This window comes from Camelus dromedarius, chromosome 2 (assembly GCF_036321535.1).
Source record: "Camelus dromedarius isolate mCamDro1 chromosome 2, mCamDro1.pat, whole genome shotgun sequence".
NCBI classification, from domain to species: domain Eukaryota; kingdom Metazoa; phylum Chordata; class Mammalia; order Artiodactyla; family Camelidae; genus Camelus; species Camelus dromedarius.
The window spans coordinates 18251627-18269978 of record NC_087437.1 but is presented as its reverse complement, the minus strand read 5'-3'; the positions used below and the strand labels follow the sequence as shown (position 1 = coordinate 18269978).

Sequence of the window (18352 nt, the reverse complement as noted above, 5' to 3'; positions counted from 1 at the left end):
CAAATTGACAGCTAGACTACACCACTGCCACTTTACTGTCTCTTCTGCTTCCTCAAGACTGCAGCCAAGCCAAGATAGGCACTCGGAGGAGCCAAGCATCCAAGGCAACTCAGAGGTGGCTGCCTGCTGTAAACAGGCATGGACCCCCGTTTTGCCATACTTCTTAACACTCCCCCATCCCCACACTACCCCCTGCAGTGATGCTGAATCAATTAGTCTGCATCTCTAATAAGTTTCCAGTTTTCAGCGACCACACTTCGAGCACCACTGGCTAGTTGTATCTGGGACACTGAGGGGGAATCAGCTGCCATTTGTTGACAGGCTTGTACTGTGGGTTCTCTTTTACCTGGCATGTTTCCAACACCGAATGCTACCTTCCTGGCCCTGGTGGAATTTAGATTTACAATTTCCGGTATAACCAGTAGTGGAAAGCTGGGTCTAAAAGTCCCAAGAGACAGATGGGCCTGTGAGAAAGAGACTGGGACTGGCGGAGGCTCAGCCTATGGCAGCTGAAGCTGTGGCTGTGTGTGAGCTCACCCCCAGGGAGAGTGTGCAGGGGCGATGGGTGGCGGGTGAACAGCAGACTGTCAGGGGCACCGGCATACCTTGCCTTCAAGGAAGGAGAAAGGATAGTAAGTATTCAAGGAAGAGGCTGGAAGGGGCATTAAGAGAGGTGGGAGGAGGGAGTGGCTGATGGAACACTTGGCCTTGTTACTAGAGAGAGGACTGCAGGCAAACATCTGAGGCCAAAGCCTAAATAGTTAAACAGAGAGTTCCCAGGTGAGCTCCAGGTCTGTGGAAGGAAAGGAGGCAGGTGTCCTGTTACCCTTGCCCACAGCGTGCCTGGTGACCTGCTGTTGCTCCGAGGCAAGGCTCGTAGTGGCAATTGTCTCTGAGGCTCTGGTGACGTGGTGGCAGCTTGTAGCTGAGCAAGGTGAGTGTCATGTCACTTGCCTTCTTTCTTTTTTAAAATAACGTGATATGTTACTTGAAATGTGCTGGCCTTCTCATGGCCGTGCTGGGGCTGCTGGGGGCTGGCTGGTTTTGTTTTTGGGGTGTGTGTTGGGGAGGAGTATCTGAGAAAGGGAAGCGTGGGAGCTAAAATGGAAAAGGTGGGTCGGCAACATTCTGCGACAGCTTCAAGACCAGGCTAAGGGGTTTGGAATCGGTACTGTGGCAACAAGGAGCTATGCTAAGCTCCGGCAAGGCAGGGGTGGGGCAGGTGTGTGGTTAATACATATTGGGAGCCCCAGTGCCTGGCACCGGGCCTGGCCAAGGTAGACATGCCATAAAGGAGGGGGCTGGATGAGTGAATGAATGAGTCTGATGGATAAGGGGTGATGATCTGATCAAAGCAAAGTTTTGGGACAAATAGTCTCAAGAACCAATGTTGGGTGGTTCAGAGACCATCAGCTTTGGAGTCAGGGGCACCTCCCATTGTACGTCAGCTCTGGCCTCCCTACCCGGGAGGACGCTTTACCTTTCCAGACATCAGTTTCCTTGTTGGTAAAGTGGGAATAATGATGCTTGTTTGCAGATTTGCCTTTAGAGTGTGTATCTGGCACTGAGGCTGGCGCTCCCTGCCCTATGGCCAGTGTTCCTACAGAGTACCGGTACCGTGCGCCCCCCTAGTTCTCACAGCGCCCTGAGGGGAGGCGCTAACCCTGTACCTTCTAGTGCTGCCTTTCCCAGATGCTGACAGGCTCAGGGAGGTCTGGGGCCTTTCCCGGAGGCTCTTCCCCTCTTTGCAAACCCACCCCCACCGTTTCTTCAAGGCCTTTCTCCTTGAGGTCAATGACCTTTCTCTTCTCTGACTTTCTACTGTACCTTAAAAGTGTGAGTCACATGATCTAGAAAGAACTTGGCTAAATAGGGTTCCATATAATTCTGGTTTGTCAGATTCTAAGTTCCTTAAAGGTAGAAATTATATTTTTTTCTTTAAAAAATTATGAAAGTAATAGATGATGATGCAAAGAAATTTTGAATAGTATAGAGAGGTGGTGAGTGGGTAATAACTTCCTAGATGTAACCATTGCTAATAGCTTGTTTATTTTTCTAGAAATAGTCTATGCTTATGAAATAATATAGAAAATGAATCATATATAGGAATACTAAATTAGCATATTTAATTTAATTATGTTATTTATGAATAACAAATATTAATCATTTATAGATGTGTATATATGTGTATATATTTTATATGTATTATCATTGGTCTGTGTAAGCCTGTCTGTCTATCTAGTCATCCATCACCTACCCTTGCGCCATCTATCTATTTTATTTATTTATTTTATTCGTTTATTTATCCCCATTTCACATTCCCATTTCCCTTCTACCTCATAGGCAACTATTCTAATGTGAGAAATATATATATTTTATATATGTATATATCTACACACACATATATGTGAGAGATATATGCCTTGTTTTTGCAAACTATTATTAAATGTGATTATGTAAATATATCATTTAAACAGAAATGGATATATATGTGTATGTATAGTCATTATTCCATATCAGTACATAAAAAACTGCCTTATTCTTATCAAGAGCTGCATAGAATTTCATTGTGTAAAGATACCATTTTTACCCCTTATTGTACTTTGCTTTCTTATACTTTCCTTGTACTTTGCTATTACAGATACTACTACAATGACAATTTTTTCACAAGCACCTTTGCACACTTGTATGAGTTTCTCTGTAGAATAAATGAGAATTCTTAGTAGTGAAATATTCATTTTAAATTCTGATTGCTATTGTCAGGCTACTCTCCAAAGAGAACAATTTCATTGTCTACCAAGAGAGCGGCAAGTAGAATCTGAGTCTTTTGACAGCAAACCGGAGCTGTTTTCTAAACCACGAGGTCTGGCAAAAAAAAGACCATCGCGCACTGAGCACCGTCTGTTTGCAGAGACACAGCTGCTCCCTTGAGCGCCACCTCCTGGCAGGGGCGGACATCACTCACTCACATCCCATTGGAAAGAATGTCCTCACATGGATCACACTGTACAGCTGGGGAAGCCGGACAGCAGCCCGCCCCTGTTCCACTAAATCTTGCATTTACAGAAGGAGAGGGTGGGGTGTGGTGGACATTAGGTGGCTCTGCCTCCCATGGCGAGTTATTGGGCTTTATCTTGAGATCAAGTTGGGGTTGCAGAAGGACCTGCTTATACATCTGACAGCTCCCTCCTGACCAAGACCTCTGGCAGCACTCTTGCAGTGGACTTGGGTATGGCTGGGGGTTCACTGAGGACCTACTAGGTGCCAGGCACTAGGCTGGGTTTTTCACCTGCCTCATTCCTAACCACAGGCCTGCAGAGGAGGCCCTGTGATCCCCAGTACACATGGAGGCTTAAAGATGTGAAGGAACTCGCCCAAGGCTGAGGATATGAATCCACATCTGTGTGGTTGTAAAGCCCACACCTTTGCTTTCCAAGCTCTGGCCATGTCAGCGCACACCACGCACACTGCAGGCTCTTGCTGGCCAGTGGACAGCACACAGCCACGTGCCCCAGGCCTAACTTGGGCTCTGTTCTCCTTTTCCAGGTCCTCCCTCAGCTCCTGTGCCTGCTGCTGTGGCCTTGGTGACACCCTCCCCAGGTGGTGAGCCTGGAGATTCCTCCACCCATGCAGTCCCCTGCCACCACTGCTGCGGTCCTCAGTGGCCCCCTCTTAGGGGCCCACCCTCTCCCAGCCTTTAAGTTCCAGCCTCGCTGTCAGAGCATGGACTGGATGCGCATCAGTGCCCTAGACGTGGACCGCGTGGCGCGGGAGATGGATGTGGCCGCCCTGCAGGAGAACATCACAAGCATCACCTTCTGCAACCTGGACAAGGAGGTGTGCCACCGCTGCAGGCAGCCTGTGGACCCTGCGCTGCTCAAGGTGCTGCGGCTGGCGCAGCTCAGCATCGAGTACCTGCTGCACTGCCAGGACTCCCTGAGCGCCAGCGTGGCTGAGCTGGAGGCGCAGCTGCTGGCCAGCCTGGGCCAGCAGGAGCGGAGCCAGCAGGAGCTGGCCCGCCAGGCTGATGAGCTCAAGGGTGTGCGACAGGAGAGCCACCGGCGTCGCAAGATGATCATCACCCTGCAGCAGCTGCTCCTGCAGATGGACGCCTACAGCTGCCACATGGTGAGGGGATGCTGTGGGGCAGGGACACAGGGAGGGCTGTGCACCCCACCACTGGCCACCTGGGGAGCACCACTGCCTGGGCTCCGAGGCCGCTGTGGCCATTCTCACTGGGGTTGGGAGCAAGTTTTAGAGATGCTGCTTGAGGCCAGAGAGCCCGAGGATGTCTCATTGGGTCTACAGTGTGTTTAGATTGTAGATGTGCAGCAAGTGTGTGTATGAGTGCCTAGAGAGTGAATGTGTTTAAGGAGAGGGTGCATGTCTCATGGGTGCATGTCTCATGTGTGCATGTGTGAATGTATAGAGGGGATGTGTGTGTTTCTGGATGGTGTGTATATGTGTGTACTGTGCGTATGTGATTGTCTGGAGGGTACATCTGTGAATGGTATGTGCATGTATGTACATAGAGTGTGTGGTGTATAATGTGCTTGTGTGTGAAATGTGCACGTAAAGATATATTGATGATGTGTGTATGTGAATGAATGAAGGGTGTGTATGTGTATAAGAGTGTTTATATTTATGGAGGGCGTGTGTGTGTATGGAGGCTTTATGTGTGCATAGGTAGAGAGTGTGATGTGTAAAGGTGTGTGTGAGAGGTTTGTGAGCATATGTGTGAAATCAGTGTGTGACAAGGGACTGGCAGAGTCAGGCCCATTCTGGAAAAGTGACTCCATTAGTTAACCAGTGACAAGTTCATTACCCAGAGTGACATTTGAGCATCTGCATCTCTTTCTGTGGGAAATGTGGATGAGGGACAGTAACCCTTTAATAAATTGTCTGGTGGCCAGGCCCTTTGCCAGGCTCTGAGGATGAAGGCGAAAATCATGCTAGTTCAGGTTTTTCAGAAATTCATAGTTTGGGGGTGGGTGGGACAAAAGGAATCATTATGATATAATGTTGATGGATTGAGTGGTAATTGATATAATTAATATAATGTTAATTATGATAAAAAGATCAAACCTTTTCAGTAGTAAATGACACAACAGCAATCTAACCTGGTTTAGGCCAAAAAGGAATTTATTAGTCAATTTAACTGAAAAATCCGAGGTTATGGTGGGACTCAGATGGTGGCGCCAGAATCTGTTTTCTCTCTCTGCAGCTCTTGGCAATTCTTTGTCAGTGTGGATTTCATTCTCAGAAAGATTCTGTCCCTGTGGTAGCAAGTTGGGTCACGGCATCGCCAGCACCTCATTTTCCCAGACTCAAGGCTGGAGGGTCCCAGCAGCCCACGCAGGAATTCACTTTGTTCCTTGGCTTGGCTGAGATCAGGTGCCCTCTCTAGCTCTGAACCACCTGCAGGTCCCGGGACTGCAGGGCTATGATTGGCTTTGGTCTGGGTCACATGTTTTGCCACGGAGCGGGGGGGGGGGGTAGACTGAAGCTCATGGATTGAGGATGAGGAAGGAGAGGGTAATTTCCCAGAAGAAAGCTGGGGTTCTGTTATCAGAGGATGAGGGAGTGGCTACTGTCCTGCCAAAAATGAACGCTTTCTCCACGTGTCTGTCACAGGTGGAGAAAGCGTTAAGTAAGATAAAGATACAGCTGAGGAGCTGAGGAGCACGGAGGTGGGGTTGAAGAGAGAGTCTTCCTGAGACAGTGTTTAAACTGAGTCTTGAATAGGGGGAGGGTATATCTCAAGTGGCAGAGCGCATGCTTAGCATGCACTGGGTCCTGGGTTCAATCCCCAGCATCTCCATTAAAAAAACAACAAATCAACTCCCGCCCCCCACAAAAAACCTGAGTCTTGAATTAAAATCGGTAAACAAGTTTCTACTGTACAGCACAGGGAACTATATTCAATATCCTGTAGTAACCTTTAATTTAATGAAAAAGAATATGAAAAGGAATATATGTATATATATTTATGACTGAAACATTATGCTGTACACCAAAAATTGACACGGCATTGTAAACCAACTATACTTCAATAGAAAAAAAAGATTAATAAAAATAAAATTTCACCATAAAATTAGAAAAAAACCCCTGAGTCTTCACGTTGAGTGCAGTTTTGTAAAGAAGTGCTGTGGGCAGAGGCAGCCAAGGTGCCATCGTGAGACGGGTGGCCGGTGTGATGGCTTTGGAATGACCCACGGTGGGGCTCGGGGGTCTGTGGTAAGAGACGTGGAGGAGAGGGTAGTGGAGCCTTGAAGGCCCTGGTAAAGAGTGGACTTTAGTCTGAAGGCGGTGGTGGCTGTCCAGTAGTCCAGCTTCAGGTGCCTGGTTGGTGAGTGTGCTGCTTGGGGTGGGATGAGGGGAAGAGCTTATAATTTGAAATAAGATGCCTTATAAAATATCTCCTTCCCCTCAGCCAACCAATATTCCTTCGGGCGACTAGAAATTCATGTGTCATTTTAGAACTCTGGAGGGGGCAAAGTCTGTCAACCCAAGCTGTGTCCATTTGGATTAGGTTTGCTGTGGGTGATAGGAAACCTCAAATCATAACTGTTTGAACCAGATAGAAGTTTTTTTCTCTCTCTCATGAACAAAGTTGAGGTAGACTGTCTGGGGTTGCTATATAATGCCACAACCATCGCGGACTCAGTTCTGGATGTGTTTCTCACCAACCCTGTCGTAAGACTTCTGCCTCCCGGTCCAGGAGGGCTGCTTGAGTTCCACCTCTCAGGTCCCCATTCTGTTCAGCAGGAGGAGAGAGGATGAGGCATGTCATGGCACTTTTTTTTTTCCCTTTCTTCTACTTTATTTGGATTCAATTTGCTTTCCTTTTTCCATTAATAGGCTTTATTTTTTAGGGCACATGGTGCTTTCTTTAATGACACCTTCCAGAAGTGGCTGCAGGTACCACTTCTGTTTACATGTCATTGGCCAGAATCTAGTCACGTGACCACGCCTGGTTGTACGGGAGGCTAGGACATACAGTATTTATTCTCACTAGCCTCAAGACCAGCTACAAATCAAGATATCTCTTGCTAAGGTAAAAGGGAAAATGGGCATTGGGGGACGACTAGCAATTTCTGTCACATTTGCTCTTGTGTAAAGATAGCAAATACTCCGCGCTCTTAACTCTGATTGACTAGTAATGGCAGCCTGCAAAGCTATGGTGGAACAATTTTGACGTTTTACAACAAAAAGATGATAAGGATAGATTGTTAGTGTCTGAAATGCTTGAGGAGAGCAAAGTGGAGTTTCAAATGCTCTGTTTACTTTTCTTTGCTCTGGTGGTTCTCAGCTCTGGGTGGGACTTGGACATTGGTGTTTTTGAGAAAAAACTTTGTATTGTGGAAAATTTCAAACATACACAAAAGTAGAGAGAATAACGTAATGAACCTTCCTCTGCACACTGCCCAGCCCAGTAGTGATCAACCCATGACCAAAGGTATCGGATTTGTTCCTCTACCCACTTCCCCCTATCCTGGGTTATTCTGAAGTGTATTAGTCATATGATTTTATCTGTAAATATTTCATTATGTGCCTCTAAAAGGTAAGGACTCCCACTTTTAAACATAAACATAATACCATCATCATGCCCTGAGAAAACAACAAAAACTCCTTAGCATCATCAAATACCTAGTCATTGTTCATAGCTCCCATGGCACTGGGGAGTGTTTTAAAGCTTAGCAAAAAAAAAAAAAAAAAAAAAAAAAAAAAAATATATATATATATATATATAGGTATAAAGAATACATATTTTGGGTTCACGTCACTGCTTACTCAGTAAATCAAATTCTTCATTTCTAAAGCAGCCCAGGGGTCCCAAGGAAAGGGAGTTTTGATATTGGGAGTCCCAGGCTGACTCAGGTGAGCTAATTCTGCACTCTCCACTCCCTCCCTCTGTGTAGTGCCACTTGTGTCACAAGATGTTCATGAACGCCACCTATCTCCAGAGCCACATCCAGCGCAGGCACTCAGGCATGGTGGAAGGCGGTGAGTCCAGGTGGTGCTCCTGGGGCGGGACCGTGGAAGGGCCCGGGCTGGTGTTCAGTGGGTGGGAGGCCACGTACGCCACCACAGCTGCCCTCAGAACTTCATCATCTGATTGAGGATAGGGTGATCCCAGCATCCGCCATGGGGGTATTCCACATGGGGTGGGAGGGTTTCCGACCGTGTGTTTAGAGAAAAAGGGCTGGGAGTCAGACAGGTAGGTTCTGGTCTTGGCTTTGTCTCTTTCTGTTATGTGACTGTGGTCAGTGCTTCCCCTCTGAGTCCAGGGTCCTTCACTGGGAATGGGGCAGTCAGATGGAGGGACTTTGAAGGGCCCTTACCTCCCAGCCTTCTGCAAATCTGCTGTTCTCTAATGCCCATCATGAATAAGCTTAAATGGGATTAAGGAGCAGTCGGACAGGTTCTTTGGCTTTTTTGTGTACATGAAGTATCATGACTTAATCACTGTAATTTTACTGTTTCAAATTCTAAAACGAGTAGCAATGCTGTATGTTTTCCCCATTAAGATATTTGCTTACTTTATATCTATTTTTTGAGGTTTGATAAAAAAATTGTTAAAACATTAAGTATAGATATGAAAATCTAATATAATAAAATGTATATACATTAAATATAAAAATCCCATGAAATAAAACTTTTTTCTTGTTTTCCTTAATTTTAATTTCCTTTTTGAAGAACAGACAAGAGTTTTAAAACAGCACCATTTACCTGATTACTATGCATTTATTGTGTATCTAATTCTTCTTGGTTCTGCATTGGAGGCTGCTAAAGAAAAACAGATTTTCTACTTATTAAAAATTTTTTTCTGATAAAGATACATGTCTTTGAAGAGAATTTGTACACTCATGTTGATAGCAGCATTCACAGTAGCTAAGATGTGGAAGCAACCCAGATGTCCATTGATAGATGAATGGACTAACAAAGTGTGATATATACATAAATAGAAATACTATTCAGCCTTAAAAAGAAAAGTAGTTCTGCAATATGCTAAAGGTGATGTTATGTTAAATGAACTAAGTCAGTCAGAAAAGGACATATACTGTATGATTTCACTGATACAGGCACCTAGAATAGTCAGATTCATAGGGAGAGAAAGTAGAATGGTGGTCACCAGGGGCTGGGGGAAGGGGGAACGGGGAGTGATTGTTTAGTGAGTGTAAAGTTTCTGTTTGACAAGGTGAAAAGAGTTCTGAAGATGTGTGGTGGTGGTGATGTTGTGCCCCATTATGAGTGTATTTAATACCACTGAACCATACATTTAAAAATGGCTAAGATGGTAAACTTTATGTGTATTTTATCACAATAAAAAAATTGGAAAAAATATGCCTTTGGTATTGAAAATTAAAATGTAGAAAGGTAGAAAAGAGAAAATAAAAACCATGGACATATCACTGTAGTTAATATTGTGTGTGTTCTCTGTCATTGTTTTATAATCATATAGGATGCAGTTTTGACTACTGCTTATTTTCAACTAAGAATGTATCATATTTTCCAGTGTCATTAAGTCACATTTGAAAATATGATTTTTAGTGGCTGAATAGTATTTTACGTGGCAATCATAATTCATTTCACAACTGAATTATTTCTTCACTTAAATGGGTTACTAAAAAATTTCCCTATTATAAATCACATGTTGATAACATTCTTATACATAAATCTTTGTGCATCTTCCTTATTATTTCCTTAATGTAAAGTGCTGTAAGGAGAGGGAAAATATGTTCTTAAGGCAACTTTGGCTGCATTGATTTTCATTAATTTATTGCTGGGCAGCTGGCTTCCAAGGTGCCCCAGCTCACCTACTCTATGCTCACCTTAAATCACTTTCTGAACCCAACTTAATTTTACTGCATCTAAAATTTGCTCATTTCTAAAACAAACAAACAAACAAACAAAAAATTTGCTCGTTTCTAAAAAGTCCCATCTGAGAAAAGCCATATATCTCTTTTCAAAGAATAGGTTAAAGTTTTAATAACAGTACCATCTATCTAATAATTGCTAAATGTACTTTAAAGTAGCAAATGTTCACGTACAATTGGCGTCTTTTTTATCAGCCCGTAACTCTTAGTTTACCAGTATGTGGTTTAGTGAGAATATTCTTCTATAATTCAGGGTTTCTTCAGAATGCATGCTGCCTTTTTCTTCATTTTTTCATGTAAGTTTATTTCGTTGAACTTAAAACTATAATTAATTTTATGGCTTTAAATTCCCTTCTGACTGCTGTCAGGATGCATCATATGTTCTTTGTATTAATAATCTGTGTGTACACACTATTTGGCATTCTGCTTGTGTTACTCCACTGGTTTGCATTCACATTTCCATGTGTTAGTACTGTCAAATAGTTATTTTTAAATGACAATAATAGTTCTCATTGACTGAGCTGTCCTCACAATGACCCTCTGTCTGAGTTATGTGCTGTTATTATCTCCATTTTCCAGTTTGGAGAAACAGGGTCAGGGAGGTTATGTCGTTTGCCCCAGATCGATGGTTAGCGAAAGTGGCAGAGCTGGTCTCAGACTGAGGTGTGACTGATTGTAAGCAAGGAACTCTGCACTCCACTGACTTTCTGACTTTTAGGCTGGCCAACCACTCTTTGCACAGTCCCCACAGAAAAACAGAAGAAGCAGGAGCAACCAGTGGAGGAGGTGTTAGAAGAGCTGCAGGCCAAGCTAAAGTGGACCGAAGGGAAGCTGGAAGCGCAGAGGGAGGCTAAGAGGCAGCAGCAGTTCCAGGTAGGTGTGGAGAGGGAGTGGCGGGGGACTGGGTCCTGGACCAGCCGGGAGACCCACGAAGTCCGTGCACCCCACAGGGCCAAAATTCCGGCTGTCTCCCAGAGCCAGGGGTCAGAACAAGGATGGCATCTTCCTGGATGTGCCAAATGATTTGAGGTAGTCTGCAAAGGAAGATTTGATTCCGTTGACAGACCTGTATGGCCAAAAGCAGAGCAGAGAGTTGCAGTTTCCTGCATTATTTAGCATTTGAACCTGAATTTTAACTTCTTCCAATGTACTGTTAGTTACCTTTTGAAGGACAAAGACTGGATAAACTCCAGAATCCAGCCCAGAGGAGGTTCTCAGTAAATATTTGTAGAATGAAAATAGATAAACTTGCTCACTCAGTCCATCATTTATTCATTCATCACTCCTTCCCTCAGCAAGCATTTATTAAGCACCAACGATGCCAGGCATTCTGAGGAATATAAAGAGAGAAAAGATGGGATCCCCACCCCTGAGGGCCTTTACAGGTCAGATAAAGCTTCCCCACTCCCAGTCCAAACAGCGGGGACTGGGGGATGAATGTTCTTTGGGTCTCCACAGTGACTTGCAGGGACAAGTCGCCCGAGCTGTTTCTCAGTAAATATTTGTTGTAATGTGCAATGGATGATTCTCTTGTTCTTGCTTTTCTTTGTAGGAAGCAGAGATGACTCATCAGAGGGAGAAACAGTTGGATAAATGGAAAGAAAAAGAGCAGGCCAAGCTATATGGTGAAATAGACGAGCTCAAAAAGTTTTTTTGGGATAAATTAAAAAATGTTGCTGACCAGAGCTCTACGCTAGAAGAGGTAGCCAAACGAAAGGGCTTCTCAAATGTCTTTAGCTAAAAATCTCCTTATTTGTTCTCAAAATTCATTTATTTGTACTAGTTCTATGTCATCTGCCATTGGGGGTTGATACACTGTGAGGCCAGATACCAGAGGCCAGTGCCTGGGATTGAATCCTGGCTCTAGCACCTACTGGCTGTGTGATCTTAGATGAGTTACTTAACTTTTCTGTGCCTCGGTTTCTTTTCTGTAAGGTAGGTTTCTGAAAGGGTTAAATTAGTACATAGACAGCACTTAACATGATCTAGTATATAGTAAGGACTTCCTAGATATTATCCTTATTTTTCTAAATTGAAGTTTAGTTGATTTACAGTGTTGTGTTAGTTTCTGGTGTACAGCAAAGTGATTCAGTTTGTGTATATATATATTCTTTTTCTTTTTAATATTCTTTCCCATTATGGTTTATTACAGGATATTGAATATACTTCCCTGTATAATACAGTAGGGTCCTGTTGTTTGTCTGTTATTGTCCTTATTTTTTCAAGGAGCTTTCATCACCAGATAAGAAGTGACGCAAACTTTAAATGAATGCTTATTTCTTCTAACAAGTACCTGCTGAACACTGGCTCCAGGCCAGGCCCTCTTTTGGGGTCAGTGGAGGTCATGTGTGATAGCTAAAATTTACTGAAACTTTTTCGGGCCCTGTGCACAGCACTCTATATACACTAACTTTTAATGCTCATAACAACCAAACAACTCTAATAACATCCTCAAAGAAGGCACATCATTAATTTATTAATTTTTTTGTTAAAGTTCTTTTTTTTTTTTTTAAATAGCTATTATCATTCCTTCTTTACCAGCGAAGACATTGAGGCCACATAACTTGCCTCAGGTCACACAGGTAGAGCTGGGATTTAAACCCAGCTCTTTAAACTTCAAAGCCCCTGCTTTGATATATTATCAAAGTTTATCCAAAAAAAACCTTATTAAAGTTATCCCTGGACTGTATCTTCCCATATAGACCTGTATAACTAAAACCATATCAGGGAAATGCTTGAGGAGAAATACTTTCACAATATATTTTGCTCTTATTGGTCCCCCAAACATCAAAGAGAATCTTGTGTGGTATTGAAAATGAACTGTCTAAGGGTGTTTCTCATGATCATGCCATGTTTTGTTTGCCTAAAGAAACACCTAGATGACTTTTTCAGGAGGGGATTTTTATAGGATGTGCTTGGAGCCTTGAGTGATCCATTATCTCTATCTGAGATGCAACGCCAAGGATGAAAGGTGGTGGGGTTGCAATGGGAGGTGTGTGTGTGTTTGTGTGTGTGAGTGTGTGTCTGTGTCTGTGTCTATAGTAACCTGAGCCCTCTCATCCGAAATGTTCCCCCAGGGTGGTCAGGGATGATTTGTGGAAGACCGGATGCTTCTCCACCATATGGACATCATGCTCCCAATCCCCAGCTCCACACCCATCATCCCTGAGTTCATCTGACCCTCTCTGTCTCCCACACTTCCCCTGACATGGTCCTAGCTGCCTAGACACTTTAGATAGATCTAGACCTCAGATCTCCATATTAAATGCTGAAGGTAGTTAAAATGTAGGTTTTTCTTTTTCCATTTATGTACTTTTCTGCAGATGTTCTCTTGGCCACTGTGCATATGGCGATGTCATTCATGTTATCAAAAAATTCTGAGTATCATGATTAGATTTTCCTCTAAATGAAACTGTACACTGGCCTTTTCAGAAACTGCAGGCGCTTCAGTCCCACAACGTGGGGAAGTCCAACCTTGGGTCCCTGCAGAGTGATGAGTCTGAGCAGCGACTGGGGCAGGCTCAGGAGCTCCAGGCCCTGAAGGAGAGGATGGAAATTCAGGTGAGCTGCTGCCCCAGGTCTTTCTTCCCAGATCCCACCAAGAACTATGTTGTCTTCCAACAGTTTCTATTTTGGCTCTATGGTTTTGGGGAAGTTGAAAGATATCAAAGTTCTATATTTTCAGACCTTCTGCCAATTCATGAAAGCATAGAATAGGTTCTTAGGGTTCCCAGGTGAGGCTGGTGGTGTACCCATGTGCAGTATCAATTTGCCTGGGATCTTTTTCAGAACACATTCAGCTGTGTATCTAACGGGACACCTTTGCCCTCATGTTGATTCCAACACAGCTGGGAACAGTTCTCAGACAGTGTGACCCTCTCCTGGCTTTGAAGATATTTGGCACAGATCTAGTGGTGTGATGGTAAATATTTAACAACTGGCTGTCCAGAACTAAAAAAGCTTTGATTTGTAGCATTTGCCATTTTTCATGGTGTAAATATTCCCACCATGGCTGATTTCATGCTGCCCGCGTGAGGTCACTGGATATGGAATTGGGAAGACTTGTATACCGTCTGCTGTCATGAGCTTAGGTAGGGGGTGGCCTGGCCACTGCTGGATGAATCTTACATCAGTCCAGTTATATCCGGTCTGCATCACTGATAATTCCGTGGCAAGGAAGGGCAATTGGCCCAGTAGTTAAATCACGTTGTACTTCTGATTCTCCTCTCCAGGACTGTTAAGAAAGAGCTTAATGTTTAACTGTTCGTCAGCAGTCAAGTGTTTCCCCTGCTTGATGTTTCACAAGTTTTACATTAAAAAAATCCATTCTTTTTCTATGAACTCTGTTCACATCCTTTGCTATTTGTCTGCTGATTTCCTTACCAGTTTGTGAGTCTGTATAATGTATGGAAACTAACCCAACCCTTTGTCGCTCTTGTTGCCATTTCCCCCAGTTTTCTATTGGTCCTTCAGCTTTATCATGGTTTTGACCATACAAAATTCATAATGTGGTCAAAATGATGAGATTATCAATCTTTTGTTTATGGCCACTCTGAGATTTAAACGAAAAATATTTCTGTGTTTTAGTTAGTTCATGCGTTCATTCATTCTTTCATTCATACACGCTACTTTTACGTATGATTCACACATAAAAAGCTGTGTGTATTTAGTGTGTATAACTTATTGAGTTTAGGGGTAAATATAGCCATGTCTTGGCTATGGTGAATACTGCTATGATGAACATGGGAGTGCGGGTATCTCTTTGAGATCCCGATTTCAATTCCTTTGGATTAATACCAAGAAGTGGATTGCTGCATTATATGGTAGTTCTGTTGAGGATTTTTGCAACTATGTTAATTAGGGATATTGGCCTTTTTTTTTCTTGTAGTGTCCTTGTTTGGTAATTGACAAGAGTAATGCTGGCCTCATAAAATGTGTTTGAAAGTGTTCCTTCTTAAATTTTTGAAAAGAATTTGAGAAGAATTTGCATTAGTGCTTTAAATGTTTGGTGGAATTTACCAGTGAAGCTATTCAGTTCTGGGATTTTCTTTGTTGGGAGATTTTTGGTTACTGATCCAATCTCCTTACTCATTATTGGTCTGTTCATATTTTTATGTTTTTATGATTCAGTCTTGGTAGATTGTATGTTTTTAGGAACTTGTCCATTTCTTCTAGATTATCCAATTTATTGCTGTATAATTGTTTATAGAAGACTCTTGTAATCCTTTGCATTTCTGTGGTATCAGTTGTAATGCCTCCTCTTTCATTTCTGATTTTACTTGAGACTTCTCTTTTATCTTTATCTAAGAATTTGTCAATTTAGTTTATCTTTTCAAAAAACCAATTCTTAATGCTTGTTGATCATTTTTTTATTGTTTTTGTATTCTCTATTTCAATATATCTGATCTAATCTTTATTTCCTGCCTTCTGCTAACCTTAATTTGTTCTTCTTTTTCTAGGTCCTTGAGTTATAAGTTAGGTTATTTACTGATTTAGGTCTTAATTTTTTCTTAATGTAAAAGTTTATCACTATAAACTTGAGGTCTTAATTTTTCCTTAATGTAAAAGTTTTATCACTGTAAACTTCCCTCTTAGAACTGCTTTTGCTTCATCCCAGAAATTTAAGTATGTCATGTTTCCATTTTTGTTTGTCACAAGTTATTCTTTCACTTCTATTTTGATTTCTTCTTTGTTCAGGAGTGTGTTATTTAATATCTAACACATTTGTGAATTTTCCTGTTTCTCTCCTATTATCGATTTCTAGTTTTGTAGCATTGTGGCTGGAAAAGATTAACTTGATAAGATTTCAGGCTTAAATTGGCAAGACTTGTTTTGTGGGCCAACACGTGATCTATCCTGGAGAATGTTCCTTGGGCATTTGAAGAGGATGTGTACTCTGCTACTTGGATGAAATGTTCTTTGTGTGTCCAGTCTATTTGGTCTATAGTGCTGTTCAAGTCCACTGTTTATTTACTGATTTTGTGTCTGGATGATATATCCATTGTTGAAAGTGGGGTATTGAAATCCCCTACTATTATTATATTGCTGTCTATTTCTCCCTTCAGTTCTGTTAATATTTGCTTTATATGTTTTAGTGCTCCTATGTTGGGTGTATATATAGTCGTTCCTCAGTATCCATAGGAGATTGGGTCCAGGACCCCCTGTGAATACCAAAATCCTCAGATGCTCAAGTCCCTTATATTTTTGTGTATAACTTAAGCACATCCTCCTGTACACTTTACATCATCTATATATTACTTATAATACCCCATACAATTTAAATTCTATATAAATATTTGTAAATTCTGTATAAATAGTTGCTAGCATGAGGCAAATTCAAGTTTTGCTTTTCAGAACTTTCTGGAATTTTTCTTTCAAATATGTTTGATCCACGGTTGGTTGAATCCATGGATGTGGAATACACAGATGTGGAACCGACGGATATGGAGGGCTGACTGTGTATTTACAGTAGTATATCCTCTTGATGAATTCACCCCTTTATCATTATATAGTGACCTTCTTTGTCTCTTGTGATAGCTTTTGACTTAAAATCTATTTTGTATGATATCAGTATAGCTACTCTCCTCTCTTTTGTTTACCATTTACATGAAATATCTTCTCTCATCACTTCAGTTTCAGCCGATGTGTGCCCTTAAACCTAACATGAATATCTTGTAAGCAGCATATAGATGGATCTTGGTTTTTTTTTTTTTTTTCTTTTACAGTATCTCTTTTATTTATTTATTTATTTATTTATTTATTTATTTATTTATTTATTTATTTATTTATTTTTTAACTTTTTTTAATTGAGTTATAGTCATTTTACTTACTTGGATCTTGTATTTAAAATCCATTCAGCCACTCTTCACCTTTTGATTGGAGAATTTAATCCATTTAAATTGACAGTAATTACTGATAGGTAAGGACTTGCTGTTTCCATTTTATTAAATTTTTTCAGACTGCTCTGTAGTTACTTTGTCCCTTGTTTTCTCTCTTGCTGTCTTCCTTTGTGAGTTGCCTTGATTCCTTTCTCTTTATTTTTTGTGTATCAGCTACAGGCTTTTTCTTTGTGATCAGTATTAGACTTACATAACACATATTCTAGTTACAGCAGTCTATTTTAAGCTGAAAACAACTTAATTTTGATTGCAGACAGTCTACCCTTTTGCTTCTTCTCTTCCACACCTCCTGGTGCCCACAAGCCAACCAGTAGGATCTACAGCCAGTGTTTTGATCCGAGTACCAGCACCAAAAGCCGAGTCGGCCATGCTGATTCCCTTGGTTCTGGGTGGGGTGAGACAGAAGTGGGCCTCCTGGGCAGTGTCCCTGAAGGCTGGGACAGTTGGGTGCTCACTTGCTCTCACTTCCGTGGGAGAGACTGTGGGCTGAGGGGGGTCTCTTGGCACTGAGCTGTGCTGCCTTGGGTGAGGGGTGACACAGGTAGAGTGAAACTCTTCTTCCCCTTTTCAACGTGTCTGTTCTTGGGTTTTTTGCTCCACCGAGGTACTGGGACCTCTCAGCTGGATTCCTGGGCTCCCATAAAGGTATTCTCATTTGTGGATGTTTTAAGAGCTGCCACCTCCTTGTCCATCATCTTGCTGATGTCACTTCTATTTTTTAAGTTGAAATTTTTTACCACCTAGGATTTATTTTGATTTAAGATATGAAATAAGGATCCAAGTTCACATTTTTTTTTCAGGCAGTTACTTGTTTGAACATTTGTCAATAACCCATCTTCCTCCAGATGAAGATTCCATTCCTCCCCCACTCCTTTGTCTGGGCTTTCTGTTCTTTTCACTGCTCTCTCTGCCTACTCGTGAGCCAGAACTTTTTAATTCTTGTAGCTTTATAATGTATTTTAATATCAAGGGGCCCATTTGATAAATGTTTAATCTTTTTTAGGAAACAGAATGGAAGAGAAAAATGAAGGCAATTCGAGAAGAGCATGCAGCTCAGAAGAGAGAGGTAGGTCTCATTAGATGCTCTGGGGAAGCCTGGTTTCCCATAATCTCCTCTCATCCTTCAGCTTCCCATCCTTTGCCCCCCACCTTGAACTGGTTGGCAGATATTTTTTTAAATTAAAGTATAGTTGATTCACAATGCTGTGTTAGTTTCTGGTGTACAGCATAGTGATTCAGTTTAACATATACATATATATTTCATTATAACATATATATATTTTTCATTATAGGTTATTACAAGATACTGAATATAGTCCTCTGTGCTAGGACATTGCTGTTTATCTATTTTTATATAGTAGTTTGTATCTGCTTATCCCGAACTCATAATTTATCCCTCCCCCAGCCCCTTTCCCCTCTGGTAACCATAAGTTTGTTTTCTGTGTCTGTGAGTCTCTTTCTGTTTTGTACATAGGTTTATTTGTATAATTTTTTTTTCTCTTTGAGATTTATTTATTTTTAGTGTTTTCTTTCTTTTTTTTTTTTAACATTTTTTATTGAGTAATAGTCATT

General features: G+C 41.9%; 1 protein-coding gene across 6 annotated transcripts in view; it reads left to right on the top strand.

Annotated features, from left to right (window-relative positions):
* The window catches only part of DZIP1L (DAZ interacting zinc finger protein 1 like), a 39031-nt gene that overhangs the window by 3143 nt on the left and 17536 nt on the right, over positions 1-18352 (top strand). For 3 of the 6 annotated variants that reach the window (XM_031441421.2, XM_031441368.2, XM_031441387.2), the window contains exons 2-7: positions 3547-4128; positions 7923-8007; positions 10600-10754; positions 11434-11583; positions 13314-13442; positions 17784-17846. In XM_031441421.2, the coding sequence (XP_031297281.2) occupies positions 3628-4128; positions 7923-8007; positions 10600-10754; positions 11434-11583; positions 13314-13442; positions 17784-17846 (1083 nt within the window). In that variant the 5' untranslated portion in view covers positions 3547-3627. Of the gene's footprint in view, positions 1-749; positions 935-2792; positions 4129-7922; positions 8008-10599; positions 10755-11433; positions 11584-13313; positions 13443-17783; positions 17847-18352 lie in introns of those variants that run through there. The other 3 variants (XM_064491453.1, XM_031441468.2, XM_064491446.1) reach the window with 3 other exon arrangements.